Source organism: Oncorhynchus keta, chromosome 5 (assembly GCF_023373465.1).
Source record: "Oncorhynchus keta strain PuntledgeMale-10-30-2019 chromosome 5, Oket_V2, whole genome shotgun sequence".
NCBI lineage: Eukaryota > Metazoa > Chordata > Actinopteri > Salmoniformes > Salmonidae > Oncorhynchus > Oncorhynchus keta.
This window is the reverse complement of record NC_068425.1, coordinates 21,134,951-21,152,875: the sequence shown is the minus strand read 5'-3', so window position 1 is coordinate 21,152,875 and position 17,925 is coordinate 21,134,951. Positions and strand designations below refer to the sequence as shown.

The following is a 17,925-nucleotide window of genomic DNA, read 5'->3' as shown; positions in this document are numbered from 1 at the left end:
GGTCGGACTCGTGACACCTGCAATGAAATACTAAACCAAATGTACCAACCCCACTACCTTTGACAGGCCTGGCTACCTTTGTACCAACCTCACTACCGTCCACCAAAACATACGTTCACATTCAAACGAAAGAAAAGTTCAGGATGTCTGTTTATAGGCTATACATATCCAGCAATCAGGATGGTTTGCAAACAGATCTTGAGGGCAGTGGTAAAACTGACTGCCTAGCTCTAAACCATTAGCAAACAATGGCACACCACAGAGAGGGTCTAACACCTCACATCCTTAACATCACGCTCAGTCTCATCCAAGTGCTGTGGGTCCTCTGGCACTAATCTGTTAAATCTGTTGTCATTTGTCTTCAGTCTCAGTGTACTTGCATTGGCACCCTCTCAGTGTGACAAGGGGACGACCCATGGCCCTTCCTGCCTGCTCTACTCCCAAGCCACTTTCACAAGTTATAACATGGTGACTATAGGGATGTAGAGACAAAACAGGTGGCAATTCTCCCTCACACCTCTCTCAACAGTCTACAGGGTACCTTGCAAGAGAACATACCTTCGTGGCCTTGTAAATGAAGTTGTGTCAGGTGATAACATATGACACATGAATTCAATTATTAGATGCTTTTAACCTGAGTAACAGAAAAGAGTACAAATGCAACTTACTAAAACTATGTAAGAGCAACATGCTGTGTAATATGTTGTATTCTGTAACATATAAAAGGTCACGGTGTTCTAGGACCTACTCCCCCAGTGGAACTCCATTGTTCTAGAATGTTCTGGATGAATCCCTGTGTGAGGAGTTTACAAGATGGGGGCACCCCTCCTACTCCTCCATCCCATGTCTTGTCCTGTGTTCCAGCTCTAGCTCTCGCTTGTTTGCATTCCTCTCAGTTAATAAGTGTTTTTCTGATCCCTGACAGGAGGCTAAAGATCACTCACGCAAACACCCTGGCCCCTCCCATGGCCAAGCTTTAAAGACAGCAGCAAGAGGTGGCTGGCCAGATCCAATCTACCGCAGCCAGTCAGGTGTAGCAACGGCATTCTGACACACACGCAAACACACACCGTTTGAATGTTTGATCAACTCCTTTACACAGCTGACACATCAAGCCAACCACCGTTTGTCAACTGACTAATGACCTTAAAGCCAGCAGTTAAAAGTAAACGTAGGCCTATGTTATGCTTCATTTTGTATCCTCTGACCTGTTTTGAACAGTACACACACATCCTATAATTCTGCACAAAAAAAGAATGTGAAATCCTGACAAGCTCTGGCCGGTAAGGTAATAAAGCATTCCCATCGTCACACACAAATCAACCTAGTCCCAATAACACCCCACACTGCAAATGAGTAATAGCAGAGATGAGGAGAGAGAGAGAGCGATGAGAGAGAGATGGCGAGGAAGACAGGGGTGAAAGTAAGGCGGTACAGTCCAGTACTGCGTCCTGGCAAAATACATGACCCTATCACAATAATTAAAACAAAATGTCAAGAAAACTGTAAGCTATTACACCATGATTTATCATTAGGCTACCACATGTCAGAGGCATGAAAAATGCGCGAATGGACTTCAAAACGGGTGGTATGGCCTATGCTCAAAAAAGGGATGTGGTTCAACAAGAATATTGACATTTTGCCACAGCAGAGATTAATGGCCGACACTGAAACACGCAAGGACAGTAGTGGATGCATAAATTCTGGCCTAATGACAATCACCAAAATGTCATTACACTTTGTGGTGTTTTGTGGAACAGATGTCTCTTTCTATTCACAACTGTTTGGAGACTAGAAATATTTTGCGAGAGAATGAACGTGCGCGGGTAGCCTAAAGGAGCCCTTTGATGTCATTTCGGTAAGAAATTACATCTATCTTCACCCCTAGACAGAGAGAGGAGAACGGAGAGAGAGGAAAACGGAGAGGTAGAAAGTGAGAGACAGATGGGGAGACCCAGACATTCACACTGGGGGCTGTAATGTGGTGTGGGAAATGACCAGGGAGGTCTCTGTTTCACTCCATCCCACGTCTCCTCCGATCAAATCATTTAGTGGATGCACCCGATGCAAACCGCCATGCTCTTTGCTGGGGGTGAGAGGCAACACCAATGAATGGAGGGACAGAGTTGTGGAGGGGTGCTGAGAGAAAGCTCTGGCTGAGCCAAGCAGTGAGGGGGTCCTACGCTTCGACCAGGCCTGGGGGCTTTTATGGCTTTTGTCGCCACGGCAGCTCACCTATTGAGTGGAGCCCTAAGATATGTAAAACAGCAACGTTTCAAAGCCTCATCTCCACTGTGAAAAACAAAGAAATAAAGAAATCAAATTAAAGTCTGGAAAGGAGTGAGTAAGAGTAGAATAAGAGAAAAAGAAAGTATCCTCTGTAGTAAAAAGCAAAGGGGGGCAGTAGCCAAGCTGTTCGCTGGAATCCGATGAGTGTTGAGAAATAAATAAATAAAGGAATCAATAAAAAAGGGAGTGAGGTGGAAAGAGCTTACTATGCTCTTGTTTGCCCAGAGTGTTATTTTCTTTTCTCATTGAGTCAGGCCAAGTCCTGCAAGCGGCTTGGTGCTTCTCCCACCCAGCATTGAGAGGCAGGTCTGGGCTTGCCCGGCCAAGGTCGGCCACGGCTGCCAGGAACGCATACGGCTCAACCTGCCCCCAGCTGCCATGGACCTTGTTTATGTTTGTTTTTGTTCCTCTCAGTAAATGTCCCTCCCCTCCACCCCCAAGGGAGGGACAGTCTGAGGAGCTCTCTCTAGAGTACGGCATGATCAGGTGTCAGTTGACCTGGTCACTTCCTCCAGAGGTATGTGGCCAAGGTGTGCATCGCTGCTGTTGTATTGTCTGTCTCCACAATGGCTTCTCCGTCTCCCTGCGTCACCTGCTCAGGGCCGACAGGGTGCTTTAGTTTATCACTGCCGCAAGGCTTGCTGGGAAATCCATAGAATGCCCACACTCCAGCTTCCACTGCTACAACCAATTCATTAATTCCTCCCAACATTACACAGTATATTTTTGCCACATCGTGTCAGATGCATTTCTTCCTTGCTAAGGGGGAACAACGATGATGTGAGATGTTGAACACAGAGGTGTAAACTGAGACTGATTCTGCTTTAAGCGGCTTCAGAGGGACTAGATCTCCGGGACTATTGTTCTCTCTTCTGAGTGACTCACCTTGCTGGCTGTTACCTGGACAGCGTAACATACATGCTAATTAGGAAACACAGGAACCATGACACATAACACTTATGTCCAAGTAGGGAACACTTCTTGACAGGTGCACATTTATAAAATGATTAGTACAGCTAACCCTAATGCAGAACTTTAATTGCAATTTCATTTGTTTATTAACATTATTCATTTATACACTTTATAGTAGCCATACAGTATCTAGGAAAACCAAAGTTCTAAAGGCTGGGCCTAATATAGTGTATAAGAGGTCATACAATAAGTTTTTATAGTTATTCCGATGTTGAGAATGTGGTTTGTAATGAGGAGCAACTAGGTGCTGTACTTGACACATTTATTAAATTACTTATTCCAGATACTAATAAGCATGCACCCGGTTACTAATAAGCATGACTGTAAAAACTGTTAAATCCCTGTGGATTGATGAGGAATTGAAACATTTGATGGTTGAGAGGGTTGAGGCAAAAGGAATGGCAAATAAGTCTGGTTGCACAGCCGATTGGCAAACGTACTGTAAATTGAGAAATCGTGTGACCTAAACTGAACCAAAGAAGAAGAAACTGTACTATGAAACAAAGATGAATTATATAAAGAATGATAGTAAAAAGCTTTGGAGCACCTTATGACATTTTGGGCAAAAGGCAAACTCTGCTCCATCATTCCTTAAATCAGATGGCTCATTCATCACAAAACCCACTGATATTGCAAACTACCATAGTGATTTGTCATTGGAAAGATTAGCAAACTTAGGCATGACATGGCAACAACAAATTCTGAACCTACGCATCCATGCATTACTGGCCAAATTATGAAAGACAGGTGTAATTTTGAATTCCGTAAAGTAAGTGTGGAAGAGGTGAAAAAAATATTGTTGTCTATCAACAATGACAAGCCAACTTGGATGGAAAATGATTGAGGATGATAGCGGACGATATTGCCACACCTATTTGCCATCTCTTCAATCTAAGCCTACAGGAAAGTGTGTGCCCTTAGGCCTGGAGGGAAGCAAAAATCATCAGCCAACCAATCAGCCTGTTACCAACCCTTAGTAAACTTTTAGGGAAAATGCTGTTTGACCAGATACAATGCTATTTCACAGTAAACAAATTAACAACAGATTTTCAGCACACTTATTGAGAAGGGCATTCAACATGTACGGAACTTAGACAAATGACTTAGCTAATGTAACATGTTTTCTGCTGCTACCATGTTGTGTTGCTAAAATGTTGTTGTCATGTTGTGTTGCTACTATGCTGTGTTGTCATGTGTTGCTGCCTTGCTATGCTGTTGTCTTAGATCTCTCTAGTAAAGAATAAGTTGTGGGAGCTGTTTTGTTAGGCTTCAGTGCAGCTTTAGACATTATCAATCATAATATTCTGCTAAAAAAAAACGTATGTGTGTCACTACTTCTGCCGAAGTCGTTGCCTCTCCTTGTTCGGGCAGTGCTCGGCGGTCGACGTCACCGGTCTTCTAGCCATCATTGATCAATTTTTCATTTTCCATTGGTTTTGTCTTGCCTTCCCACACACCCGTTTTCAATCCCATGAATTACCTGTTGAGTATTTAACCCTCTGTTTCCCCTCATGCCTTTTTCAGAGATTGTTTATTGTCCGTGTTGTGTTTATTGTATAGGTGCGCAACGGGTCCTTGTACCCATGTTTGTTTATATTCTATTCTTATTAGTGTTATGGAGCATGTTACGTGGACATTCATTAAAAGACTCCATTTTACACTCCGTTTGACTCTCCTGCGCCTGACTTCCCTGCCACCTATACACACGATTTTGTGATGTGTTATGGCTTTACATCCCCTACCATATTGTGGCTTGTCTAACAGAACACAGAGGGTGTTCTTTAACTTCTTATAGCTGGGGGCAGTATTGAGTAGCTTGAATAAGGTGCCCAAAGTAAATGGCCTGCTACTCAGTCTCAGTTGCTAATATATGCATATTATTAGTAGTATTGGATAGAAAACACTCTGAAGTTTCTAAAACTGTTTGAATGATGTCTGTGAGTATAACAGAACTCATATGGCAGGCAAAAACCTGAGGAGAAATCAAAACAGGAAGTGAGAAATCTGAGGCTGGTATGTACTCAACACAGTTCCCATTGAAATCCCCTTGAGATATTAATGATGTTGTACTTCCCAGGGCTTCCACTAGATGTCAACCGTCTATATAAATTTGAATGAGGCTTCTACTGTGTTTTGGGACTGAATGACAGCAGAATGAAACAGGTGTCTGACAGTCAGCCATTTTCTGGTCACGCGCATTACACAACCTGTGTTTCATGGCTCCTGAAGACACAAAGGAATACTCCGGTTGGAACTTTATTGAAGATTAATGTTAAAAACATCCTAATGATTGATTCTGTACTTAGTTTGAAATGTTTCTTCGACCTGTAATATAACTTTTTGAAGTTTTTGTCCAACGTAACACTGACTAGAATGAGCGTTTGGATATATATACCAAACGCGCTAACAAAAGTAGCTAATTGGACAAAAATAACGGACATTATCGAACAAATCAAGCATTTATTGTGGACCTGGGATTCCTTGGAGTGCATTCTGATGAAAATCATCAAAGGTAAGGGAATATTTAGCATGTAATTTATGATTTATGTTGACTACAACATGGCGTCTATTTTGACTTGATTGTTCTGAGCTACATCTCAGATTATTGCCATGGTTTGCTTTTTTAATCTGACACAGCGGTTACATTAAGGACAGGTATATCTATAATTCCATGTGTATAACTTGTATTTTCATCAACATTTATGATGAGTATTTCTGTTAAATTGATGTGGCTATGCAAAATTACTGGATGTTTTTGGAACTAGTGAACGTAACGCGCCAATGTATACTCAGATTTTTTTATATAAATATGAACTTTATCAAACAAAACATACATGTATTGTGTAACATGAAGTCCTATGAGTGTCATCTGATGAAGATCATCAAAGGTTAGCGATTCATTTTATCTCTATTTGTGCTTTTTGTGACTCCTCTCTTTGGCTGGAAAAATGGCTGTGTTTTTCTGTGGCTTGGTGGTGACCTAACAATCGTTTGTGGTGCTTTCACCGCAAATCCTATTTGAAATCGGACACTGGTGGGATTAACAACAAGAATACCTTTAAAACGGTATAAAATACATGTATGTTTGAGGAATTTTAATTATGAGATTTCTGTTGTTTTGAATTTGGCGCCCTGCACCTTCACTGGCTGTTGTCATATCATCCCGTTAACGGGATTGCAGCCCAAAATGAAAGCCTTTCCAACATAATCTAGGTAGAGTCAGGCATTCCCCAGGGCAGCTGCCTAGGCCCCTTTCTTTTTTCAATCTTTACTAATGACCTGCCACTGGCTCTGTGTAAAGCCTGTGTGTCTATGTATGCTGATGACTCAACACTATATACGTAGGCTACCACAGCAAGTGAAATCACTGCAACACTTAACAAAGCGCTGCAGTCAGTTTCAGAATGGGTGTCAAGAAATAAGCTAGATATTTCAAAAACATAAAGCATTGTCTTTGGGACAAATCATTCACTAAACCCTAAATCTTAACTAAATATTGTAATGAATAATGTGGAAGTTGAGGAGACTAAACTGCTTGGAGTAATTCTGGATTGTAAACTGTCGTGGTCAAAACATATTGATGTAACAGTAGCTAAGATGGGTAGAGGTCTGTCCCAGTACTACATAGAGCCATGACTACATGGAACTCTATTCCACATCAATTAACTCATGCAAGCAGTAAAATCAGATTGGAAAAACTGATAAAAATACACCTTATGGAAAAGCGGGGACTGTGAATAGACACAGGTACAGACACACGCATACACACCCACATGATAACATACGCACTGTACACACATACACATGGATTTTGTGTTGTAGATATGTGGTAGTAGACACTTAATATGTTGTGTAATGTAATGTTTTGGGCCACTGCCTTAATTTTTCTGGACTCCAGGAAGAGTAGCTGCTGCCATGGTACCAGCTAATGAGGATCCATAATAAATACAAATACACTTTGAGCCAGCTATTGTTTCCCCCATATTCATTTTAGTACAACCGACTGGTTCCCTCTTCCTAACAGCAAGCGTGGCACCCTTAAACTGACTAGCTGGTTTTAGTAACCTATTTTAGTAACCTCTATGAAAGATAGCTCCCTTAGGAACATCCTCTCTCAGCAATAGGGGAAAAGGTTCAAGTTTACTGGAAAACCCCAGAAATGTCCTTGTCACTGCAATCATTTGCTGTCTCATTCTGTCTTCTTCAACACCTACAAAAGACCTTCCCCAGCCTTGTGTAATGAATGCTGGGCCCTCCCACTGTTTCCCTGGGTATTGTTTCCCTGTGGTTACACACTGTGTGTATTGCTCACTAAGCCGCTGATGGATGTCAGATTACCCCTCTGCCTGTGTCTCACTGACAAAGAGACATCGACCCACACTGCTGCAGCAGAGGAGAACACAAACACACACTGTCACACCAAATACACACTCACCACCACACATCCCTCTCACAATGGTCCACAGCATTCGCCTGACCTCAACATATCAAACACATTTGGCATCAGCCTAATATTGACTTTGATTCTATTTGACCTTTGACAGATTCCTCTTTTACCAGTATTTTGTATCATTTCACAGCAGTGAACCTGTACTGAAACATGTGTTTCTAGAGGTTGTTTCAGAGCATAGTAAAATAAACACAAAAGCACAGCATAAAACTTAAGGGCTTTTCTGATGTGTTTTATGGTGTGTGGTAACCTTGTTGATTTTTCAGGCACCATAGTGAAAATGTGATAAGGCACATTTTTACTTCTGCCTCCACACACCCACTGAACAGAGATGAAAAACAAGCAACATACGGTACAAAATAAAGTGGGCTGTTGTGATCCACTTATCTTGTCAGGGCTGTGTATGGCACAGTGCATCTATTTTACCCATATGATTGGCCATTCAGAGCACTATCTAGGACATTCACTTGACTGAACAACATAAGAGGCTTATTCCAATACATAGTATACCCTGGCAGGGTATAAAAGGGGGAAAACGAACAAGACAATGCAGTGTTTTAAGGCAGAAACTGTGAATCCACCTCCTCCCCACCCAGAAGGGGGGTGTGAGTAGAGGTTAACTTTACTAAGGTAAGTGCATTTTTAAAAATACTGACACCGCCACTATAATAAATCTGAGCGGGCTGTCCACCTCCCTCTCTTTCCACGCCATCCGTCCACAACCCTAATCAACCCCTCCCTGGGCCTTGCAGGGACCAGTAACATACACTCTCCCATTCTCCCTCCAGTCTACATAACAATGGCACCAGCAGTTACCCCGGAGACCAGCCTTTCATTGGCCGTGTGATAAAAAAAGATGTATTCCCCCTCTCTTCTTAACACTTTTCCCTTTTCCCTCTTTTCTGGAGCCGATGGATAAGCTGAACTCACGAGTAGAGCTGCCCAGGCCATCAGCGGCTCGCTCCCTCCTTTGCAGTACACAGCCTGGTTGAATACCAATGGAGTTGTGGGGGCAACGGGGAGAAAAACATTGAAGGCAACGCCCTGGTGCCCTCGTTCTAGTGGCTGATATGTTCTTCAGTTTGTGACCTCCTGGGTCGGGTCCTCTTGTTAAACTAGCTGGATGTTTCTTTTTTATTTCAAAAAAGATCTTCTCCTTTTCCTACTTGTTTTTCACTACATTTCACCTAAAACAAATGGAAGCTTTGCACATGTATCTTTTTACACCTCTAAGATACGTCTGGCTTTGCTGTCCCTTGACAGAATAATGTATAACTGGGTATTCACATTTTCCTGTTGTTGCCTTTTTGCACTTTCAGTTTGGAGCGTTCCTGGGTTGGGACAAACGAGCGAGTGGCAGGGAGGGTTAGCATTTCACCAGGGAGCTCTCCTTACCTGCAGCCATCAGCAGGGTTGGGGAAGAATGGCTGCATCATGTTACCAACAGCCTCTCATCTAACCAGCCTGTCACATTATAATTATGAACCCTGCACTCCACCTGGACAGACAACTGTACCATGTAATAACTGCTGTCCAGGGGGCCTCTGTGGAGCTGGGCTGGGGGAGAAGGCTAACTCAGACTGTCAGCTCTCCTTTCCCAAGCAGAGAGCACCACGGATGGAGATGGAGAACCGTACCCTTCCCGTGGAGGGTTGGGTGTCCAGTCCACCATACAGAGGTATAGGATTTCTCCAACTTTTTCCTGATTACCACATGAGACATTCGTGTGGTAAAGACAGTCCCAGTCTTTTACACAATGACACGCTAGCTATACACCGGGCTTCATTTGAAAACGCCACAGGGAAATATTCATAAAGTTCCCTGAACATGGTACTTAGCTAATCTTCACAAGTAGAGAAAGATGGTGTGGTCCAGAACAGACAGGATAGGGATATATGGAGGTGTGGGACACTTGTTCCTGTTAGACCCCACACTGACCCAGTGAGAGGAGCACAGAGCAGAGCCCTGGGGGGGACAAGTGTCTGACTGAGCACAGACAAAAGCCAGAGAAAGACCCCAATCCACTGCCTGAGCACAGTCACCCCCGAAAAGAGATGAGCAGGAAAAGGCAAGCGTAAATCACACCGACACACACAGAAGACACACTAATGTGGTGGAATCAGGAATATACAGAGACAAAATAGAGACAGGGAGAAAAAGACGGAAAGACAGCTAGAAATCTTGAAAAGCACCGCACCCAGATGTACAAAAATTTATGTAAACTCATTCAAGTTTTAAGGGTTTTTTTATTGTCAAGGAAAAACAGAAAAATAAACAGAATGAATGCACACATGAATGCATATCTTCATAAAAAAATATAAAAAATATTGAGGTATGATGCCAATTGGGTCAAATTGGATGACAAATGTTTTGGAAGAGCTAATACACAACTGACAAAATATAGTAGGTAATTCACTTTTAAAGGAGGAGTTTCCTTCCATCAGAATGTATTCATACCGTACCACACATTAAACCATGAACTGGGTCTGACTAAGTAAACTGCATTACTACCCTTCAATGTAATGTAAAATAGACCAAGTATCACTCACTGTACATTGATTGCACTTTTAGACTTCATGGTGGATTTACAACACTAATAAACCAGGAGTAGTTATTCTGCAAGATGACGACTATTAGCACATTTTAATATACATGTTAAAGGTCGACTTTGGGCAAAAACACAAAAATAGCGGCTTTAAACTGTATAACTGATCAATGTGCCATTATACTAGGTCATTTAATGCTTAAAAACACAACCACAATTTCTGAATAAGATATTTGGCTACAGAAGGGCCATTTCTTACCGATCTCTACAGCTTCTTTCCAAACACAACTCCTGTGAAATGACATCAACACACTGGAGAAGTCACTGGCTAGCTAAAGTGGCTATCTTAGCTAACAAACTACGTCGGTCGCGGCATGCATGACCAGAATGACACTTCGAACATAACCACCAAAGGTACACCCCATGTCTGTTTCAAAATTGACTGTTTTTTTGTGCCATCAATCAACCTTTAAGACTCACTCACTCATGTCTTGAAACCATGTGATTGGGTTTAGTAAGACCAGAGGAAAGACAAAGAAAGCAATTTCCAGGTAAAGGTTGACTTGAAACAAAACAAGAGAGTATCTCATAACTCAACATTTGTTCATGTAATTCCTGTTTGTTTATGTCATCATTTTTGCATTGTCTCCTTCTGTTGACCAAAAGGCCTCCATCAGCTTTCCTTGGTGAAAACCCAGCCTCTAACACTGCTGGTCTTCTGGTCCCAAGTGTTGTTCTTTGCACATCTAACCTGAAGGTCGGGTATTCATTGACAAGCCACTGAAACCATTGCAAAGGAGAAGCTTGCCTTGAGCTATTCTGCATTGGAATGAACTTGTCTTTACGACATCCAGATCTGTCCTCTACTGCTCTCTGTAACTGGTTAACTCACTGAAATTAGTTGAATTAATGATTATTAAATATAAATTTACACTCTCTGCTGATAATATGACAATCCTAAGCTTGCTAAAAACAACCCGTTTAAAATGGTTCTGCATACATTTAGTTAAAGTGAAAAGATCATTATTCAAAGAATGCATTCAGAAAGTAGTCATTATAGAAAACCCCACACATAAAACAATTTTAAGTCTAAAAACTCTTCTAATTAGTAGTAATTTGGCAAATATATCTTCATTGATCATCATAGTATTCCTTTCACTTCAGTTACAGATATTGTATATTGATATTAAATAGACACTAGTTTCAGAATTTCATCCAAATGCATCCACAGAGCGTTAAAAGTCAGACGTTCAGGATTTCAGTAGAAAATTCAGTACAGGACTGAAATTCCTGAAGTCTGATGCATACATTCCATAACCTTCTCTGGGATTTTAGTATGCATCAGCATTGTGATCATTTTAATTCCTCAACAATAATAAGAGATCTTCACAACAAATAATAGTATTCCCTGTGAGGTGGATTCATCTAAACCTTTATGAAATATTCAGCATGCTAAACCACCTATTCTTTAGCAGCTAAAACGTTGCATCACTGTCAGGTACAACACCTCAACTCATCATTAGCTGTTGGCCTTGCATCTCGAAACTGTCCATAACTTTCAAAGAGTACAGTCACTGTAAAGTCTTACTTTGTAATTTCATCTAATGCTAAAAAAAAATATATAAAATGTTGATTCCAATGTTCTGTTGCTCACCTTGTGCCTGCATGACAATTCCTCTATCCACGTCAACCTGCAATCCATTCAATACCACATATATATTCAGAATGTAAACAAAGACATATTGGTGGTTTTCCTGTCCTCAGACAGGAATATTTAGTTTCTCTGTGAGCGAAGTCTTATTGATAATGTCTATTATCCAAAGTCATGGTCCCAACAGTAGGTTTGATATAGTTTTTGTCCAGTAATCGTTTGGAATACTGCAGTTCATTGTGGCATTTTTGCTCTGTAGGCATTAATGATGTCATCCATTATTGTACCAATTTCAAAAAACATAATCTAGAAATCTTAAACACATGCATGTGTAAAAGGTCCATTTAGTTCATGTGGTGCCTCTCTTTTTAAACAATAATCTAGTAGTGTCATCATAGTAGTGTCAGTATAGTCAAAGAGTCTTGGAGGCCAAAGAATTGGTGAACATGTCTTTAGAGAAGATACTCTATCTTACTGCTGAGGTCACCGCCGAGGGAATCTCCCAGGTCAAAGAGCTGCTCCAGGTTGACTGTGGAGCTGCACAGGAAGTTGGTAGATCCCTGCTCCTCTTCCTCTGGCCAGGGGCTCTGTAGGAATGCTGTGGCCAGGAACGTCTCCTCAAAGTCTGCTCCGCTGCTCCTCTGGGTCTCCGCCAGCACGTGGCTGCTGTCTGCTGTCCCCGCGGGGGCCTCAAGGGGGCAAATGTGGGTGCCCCGCACCATCAGGTCCTCCTCCTGGGGGATGGGGCTCAGTGGACCTCCTCCGTCCAGACTCAGCTCCCCACTCAGTGCAGAATCCAGGAGGGCGTCCCAGTCAAAGTTCCCCTTCAGGGAGCCCAGTTCCCTATACTCCTCCAAAGACAGCAAAGGAGAGCTGGAGTGCCGGGGGACTTTGACCATGGCAGTCCTGGAGCCCAGTGGGTGTTTCCTCTTGTGTCCAGGGCCTCCCTTTCTTATGGGCCATGCCCCCAGCATGGTGCCTTCGGCCAGACAGGGGTCCCAGTTCTGGTCGGCTCCAGTGGCCTCTTCAAACTCTCTGAGGAGCTGCTGAGCCTCTGGATTGACACATAGCCCACTCTGACTGCCTGTGGAGTTACAGAGGCCCCTGGGCAGGGGCTGGGGGTTGGCCCTAAGCCTGTTCTGCAGGGCAGGGTTGATCTGGACAGGGGGCATCCGCCTCTTCTTGTAGGCCCCGTTGAGGAGGCGCTCTGCGTACTGGGGATCAATCTTCCAGAAGCCCCCCTTCCCTGGCTCGTCCTTCTGCCGCGGAACCTTGATGAAACACTTGTTCAGAGACAGGTTGTGCCGGATGGAGTTCTGAAATAGCGCATGAGGGAGACAGGATTGACATGGCAGTACACATTCAGTCCTGCTCCATCAAATATATTCGCTTGTGTACCCTTGCATTCAGCCTTACTCGGTGCTCAACACGCCCTCCCCCCTCCCCCCCAACTAGTGACCTGCTGACCTTTGTTAAATATTATCTGCCCCATGCACTGGCTTACAATAACAGAATGCTCAGGAAATTAGTATAACTTCTGGACCTGGGGAGTATGGCTAACGACTTAATTAATCATTTATCCAGCAAATTAAACTTTTTCCAGAGAATTTATTCCCTTTGATGGGGAATCTGCACTTTTGATGCCATACTGCCCCTCCCCATACTCCCCCATTGCCTCTCGTTGCTCAAGCAGAAAACCTGGGAGCTATTTCTGAAAAATAATGTAACTGGTTTAAAAACACACACTAAAATGTGTGTTGTGGGGGATGAAGTCTTCTTAAGCAAGATGCCCACTGCCAAGTAAGGGGAAGTCCAAGGCAGTATTTGCTACAATCTTTGTAAATTACGGGAGTATTTGCTGCCATCTTTGTACCATGAGAGCCCTTAATTCCCATAAACCATAGCTGCTAATGCTTGTTCAGAATGTGGCAGACGGCCCAGAGCTCTCAATATACAGAATTTGGAAAGAACTGTGCTCTTACTCGTTCCTGTTAAAGAAAAACACAGCTGCATCTTGGCCCCACTCCAAAACACACAGAGCCCTCTGTCGCAGATGCTGAAGAGGACTCTCTCTCTCTCACTATCTGGCAGCTCGAGACATAGTCAAGTTACGAACGTGACTGAGAGCCTCTCACAGGACCTAGTCTAAAGCATCCTATTAGAGCCATTTTCACATTTTCAATTGGGTGTGACTTTAGCAACATTTACCTGCCAGGTGGGGTCAGCATGGCGGAAGTAGCAGAAGTTGTCAGTGATCCACTTGTAGATGCAGGAGAGGGTGATCTTGGTCTTCTTGCTGGCCTGCATGGCCATACAGATGAGTGTGGCGTAGGAGTAAGGGGGTTTGATATGAGGGTTTGTCTTGTAGTCCACCTCATCGGGGCAGTGACCATGGGCCACCAGGCTAGGGAGGGCTGACAGGGACTGCATCCTACAATAGGCTGCTGCTGTGGGCTTGCCTGGGGTGAGGGGCATGCCTATGGATGCAGGGTCACCAGCCAGAGGGGAAGCGGGAGCCTCAGAGCCCAGCTGCTGATGGCCGAAGAAGTGAGGCTGGTGGTGAGTGGAGAGAGGAGCCTGTTGAGGCCCATTGGCATTGAGAATAGAGAACTCCTGCAGCCACTGCAGGCTGGTCAGGCTGTCATCCAGGTTGTCAGAGCCCCCAGTGCTGCTGGAGCCTGCTGAGGCTGAGCTGTCGTCCAGGTCCAGCTCCTCAGAATGAGCAGCGGCAGTCACCACTTCCTCCTCCAGCCCCACCGAGCCCTCGGGCCAGGGGTCTGCACAGCTTAGAGACAGCATGGTCCTCCCTCCGCTCCGATGGCTAAAGCTCACTCCTATACCACCAGACAACAGCCTGACAAGGAGAAAATATACACCCGACATGAACAAAGCTGAAAAGGACAATGATAGCCCTATTTGAAAACAGAGCCCTTTGAGGCATGTCAGGGGGTAAATTGAAATAGTGGTAATGGCACGTTCTATTCAGTGACTTGTAGGGAAACACATTGTAGGAACAATAGCTGCATGTAGTTGAGATCTTTCAAATGTTGATATTTGATTAGAAACTGCTTAACAAAAGGAGTGCATGGGTTTGTAATCCCAGAATAAAGACTGTTATTAATGAAATGATGTGCGAAAGACCTGCTATGTTTATTCTCACTCGTTCCGATGTTGACTGTCTGGAGGTCATAGAACCTTTGCGAAAAGTGATAGGGAGGCCAGACTGCGCTACTATCTACACATAATAGTTTATAGCCATAAAACGGGACTCTCCACAAAAAAGGCTGAGACAAAGGCACTGTTATAAACTCATATATGTCGAGTGAATTTATGATAAACGACTCAACGTGATCAAATAGAGTTAGGCTATAGACAAAGTAATGAATTGTGCCAAATCAGATAACATTTGAGATTATTTAATTAAAGTGTTTCAATTATTTTTTTAAATATGAAGATGCTTATAGCTAGCTGGTAATTTAACTTTACGACAAAGCCTTACAATAGTTACAATTAACAGCTTTGTATTTTTATGGCAAGATATCAATAATAATTTGCTACAATTTAATGAGAACCTACTTCATTCTAATATGTTTTAATTTTTAAAATAAATATAATGTAAAAACATGGCAAACTTACCTTGATCTGATATACTGCTGAGAAAATATCTTACAATCCAAATGGCCAATTGATAAATTATTAATATCGTTTTAGCCTTGAGGATTTGCACCTGTTGAAAATGTATGAAAAAATACCTAAAGATGTCTTTGGCGCTCTGATGCGCGCTTGTTCAATTCAACGTCTCAAAAACAGGTCTTTATAACGGTGGCAGCGGCTAAGGATCTCTCCGGGGGCAGTTTAATACCTGGTGCAGGAGGCTTGTCCGGCAACCATAGAAACGGTACACCCATTGTAAACAGCTTCCCGTTCTTCTATTGGCTTGGTTGTTGCTATAGTGCTTCATTTTTAATCAGTCTCACTCAGGTTTGTTCGTCACGCAAGTAAATCCAGTCTTGTGCCCCAAAAGGGAGTTGGAAGGACATAGGTTTTTGTATTTTATTTATTTTTTACAAATCAGATTGATTTTTATCCCATCAGATGAGTTTAAATGGAAAATGGAAATGTACTAAATGTGTTGAATGGAACGGTTTTGACATGCAGCACAAATATACATTATCTAAATGTTCAAGCAGATTGAGTTGGTATAATAATACAATATATAATTATATTCATTTGAGTAGGGTATTTAACTCAATACCTTGCAGACAAGGGGGCTTTGCGACAACTTTTGGAAGTGAACTCTGGAAATAAAAAATCTGGGGGTTTTTTTGTCCCCAAAAATTGTACATGAATTGTTCATCCTAAACTTGGCAGAGAAAGGCAATGAGGAGCAGAGAGTAAACTCTGAGTGGCATTGAAGATAAGACATTTTGGAGTGTTTGACCCAATTTGTAAGTCGCTCTGGATAAGAGCGTCTGCTAAATGACTTAAATGTAAATGTAAATGTTCTGAGAAAGAGTTGTCAAAAAAAATATAAACGAAAAAGCAGACATCCAGCTCTGGAGTGGGGACAGAACTCAAGAGATGAGGAAGCCTTTTTTTTTGCTTTACAGTTGCTTTTGTCAAGAGTCTCAGGAAACCACTCAGCCACACTAATAGAGCGTCCAAAGGGGCCAAACTTTTTGTTTCTCTTTTTTTCCTTTTCTGTCTTATTAACAAAAGTACATTCCTTCACAGACGCACACCCTCCTGGATGTCCAAAGGGTACATCCAAGTTCCAGGACCCTATCGCAGGGGTGCTAATTCATTCAATCATAACCAGTTATGATTGTATAATCCTCCATCATCATAACTTCTTGCCGTCATATGGTAAAAATGACTACAAAAATGAATCAATCACAGATTAGAAATTGTACCATACATGTAAGCTACACCAAGGGCAAAACTCTTGTGTACCTAGCACTCTCTACCAAGTTTTGGGAGGGCAGACAAGGAAAAAACAACAGACCAATCAGCGAGATCACTCCAGTCTGACAAAGAGAGTGAGAGAGAGAGTGATGGAGGATAGGATCAGGGCCAGTTCCCTGAGTACTTTCCTCTTAGTACCAGTCGGACCTTTTTGCCACTCAACCGCGAAATCCACAGTCCATTGTTGGGCCCTGTAGGGCTGGTGTTCTGACCAGACCTGATTGTTCATGTCAGATTCTGAACCATTCCCCGGCCCCCCTCCCCTGCCCACCTTGAGGAGAAGTCAGAGGTCAGAATAGCGAGCAGCCAATAATGCTGACAGGGAGATGAGTTGAGGTCTGTCTGGGAAATAGGGAAGGGCCAGAGATTAGACACCAATGAATTTGGCAGAGTCACAGCTGGACAAAGCTGTGGAATATCCAACAAACCTCAGCACAACTACAGTCTTTATTGCTATCATCAATCATCATCTCAAACAAGATAAACTGTAACAAAAATTGAATTATTGGGAAACTAAACCTGATGCATATGAGTTTAGTAAACAGCCACCTAAGGACATAGACACACAAAATAAATATGCAGAGGCCACAGATTTTTTGAATTCATACAAGTTTTAGACATTTTCATTACTCAAACATGAACAACATCTGAAATATTGAATATTTAATCCCCCTGTATAAGAATGACTCGCAACACATCACAAAATAAACTTCTCTCCTCGAATTTTACTCAGGCAAACCTTAGGGTTTGTGACAATGCGTTTCCATTGACAGGAGATGGCGCTAGATCATAGAAAATGGCAGTGTAGCTCTGTTCCAACAGCCCAATTGAGATTTTTGAACAAATAGAAAATATCACATTTATTAAAAAGTTTGATGTACTTTCTTTAAATCAGCAAAATATTTATTTGTGTAGTGTAATAATTTGTGTTCTGAAAAAAGTGTTCTCAACAAAATCAAAAAACAAAATATACATATACAGTGCCCTCGGAAAGTATTCAGAACCCTTGACTTTTCCCCAAAAATGTTTTGTTACAGCTGTTTTCTAAAATGG

General features: G+C 42.5%; 1 protein-coding gene and 1 long non-coding RNA gene across 2 annotated transcripts in view; one reads left to right on the top strand and one right to left on the bottom strand.

The window, feature by feature from the left end:
• LOC127930047 (uncharacterized) overlaps positions 1-17,925 on the top strand; it is a 43,819-nt gene that overhangs the window by 2,009 nt on the left and 23,885 nt on the right. The gene's annotated exons all lie outside the window — the stretch shown is intronic.
• Positions 9,938-15,768, bottom strand: LOC118384708 (forkhead box protein J1-A-like). Its single transcript, XM_035771447.2, has 3 exons — positions 15,544-15,768; positions 14,116-14,761; positions 9,938-13,223 (listed from the first exon to the last, which is right to left on the bottom strand). Exons 2-3 carry the CDS (start codon positions 14,704-14,706, stop codon positions 12,360-12,362), a joined length of 1,455 nt encoding a protein of 484 aa, XP_035627340.2. The 5' UTR covers positions 14,707-14,761; positions 15,544-15,768; the 3' UTR covers positions 9,938-12,359.

What these genes read in the sequence shown, in the direction of transcription:
- LOC118384708 (XM_035771447.2), bottom strand. Translation starts at nt 14,706, where the DNA reads ATGCTGTCTCTAAGCTGTGCAGACCCCTGGCCCGAGGGCTCGGTGGGG. An exon ending in ATGCTGACCCCACCTGGCAG is followed by an intron (nt 13,224 to 14,115) that starts GTAAATGTTGCT and finishes GCGCTATTTCAG; the next exon opens with AACTCCATCCGGCACAACCT.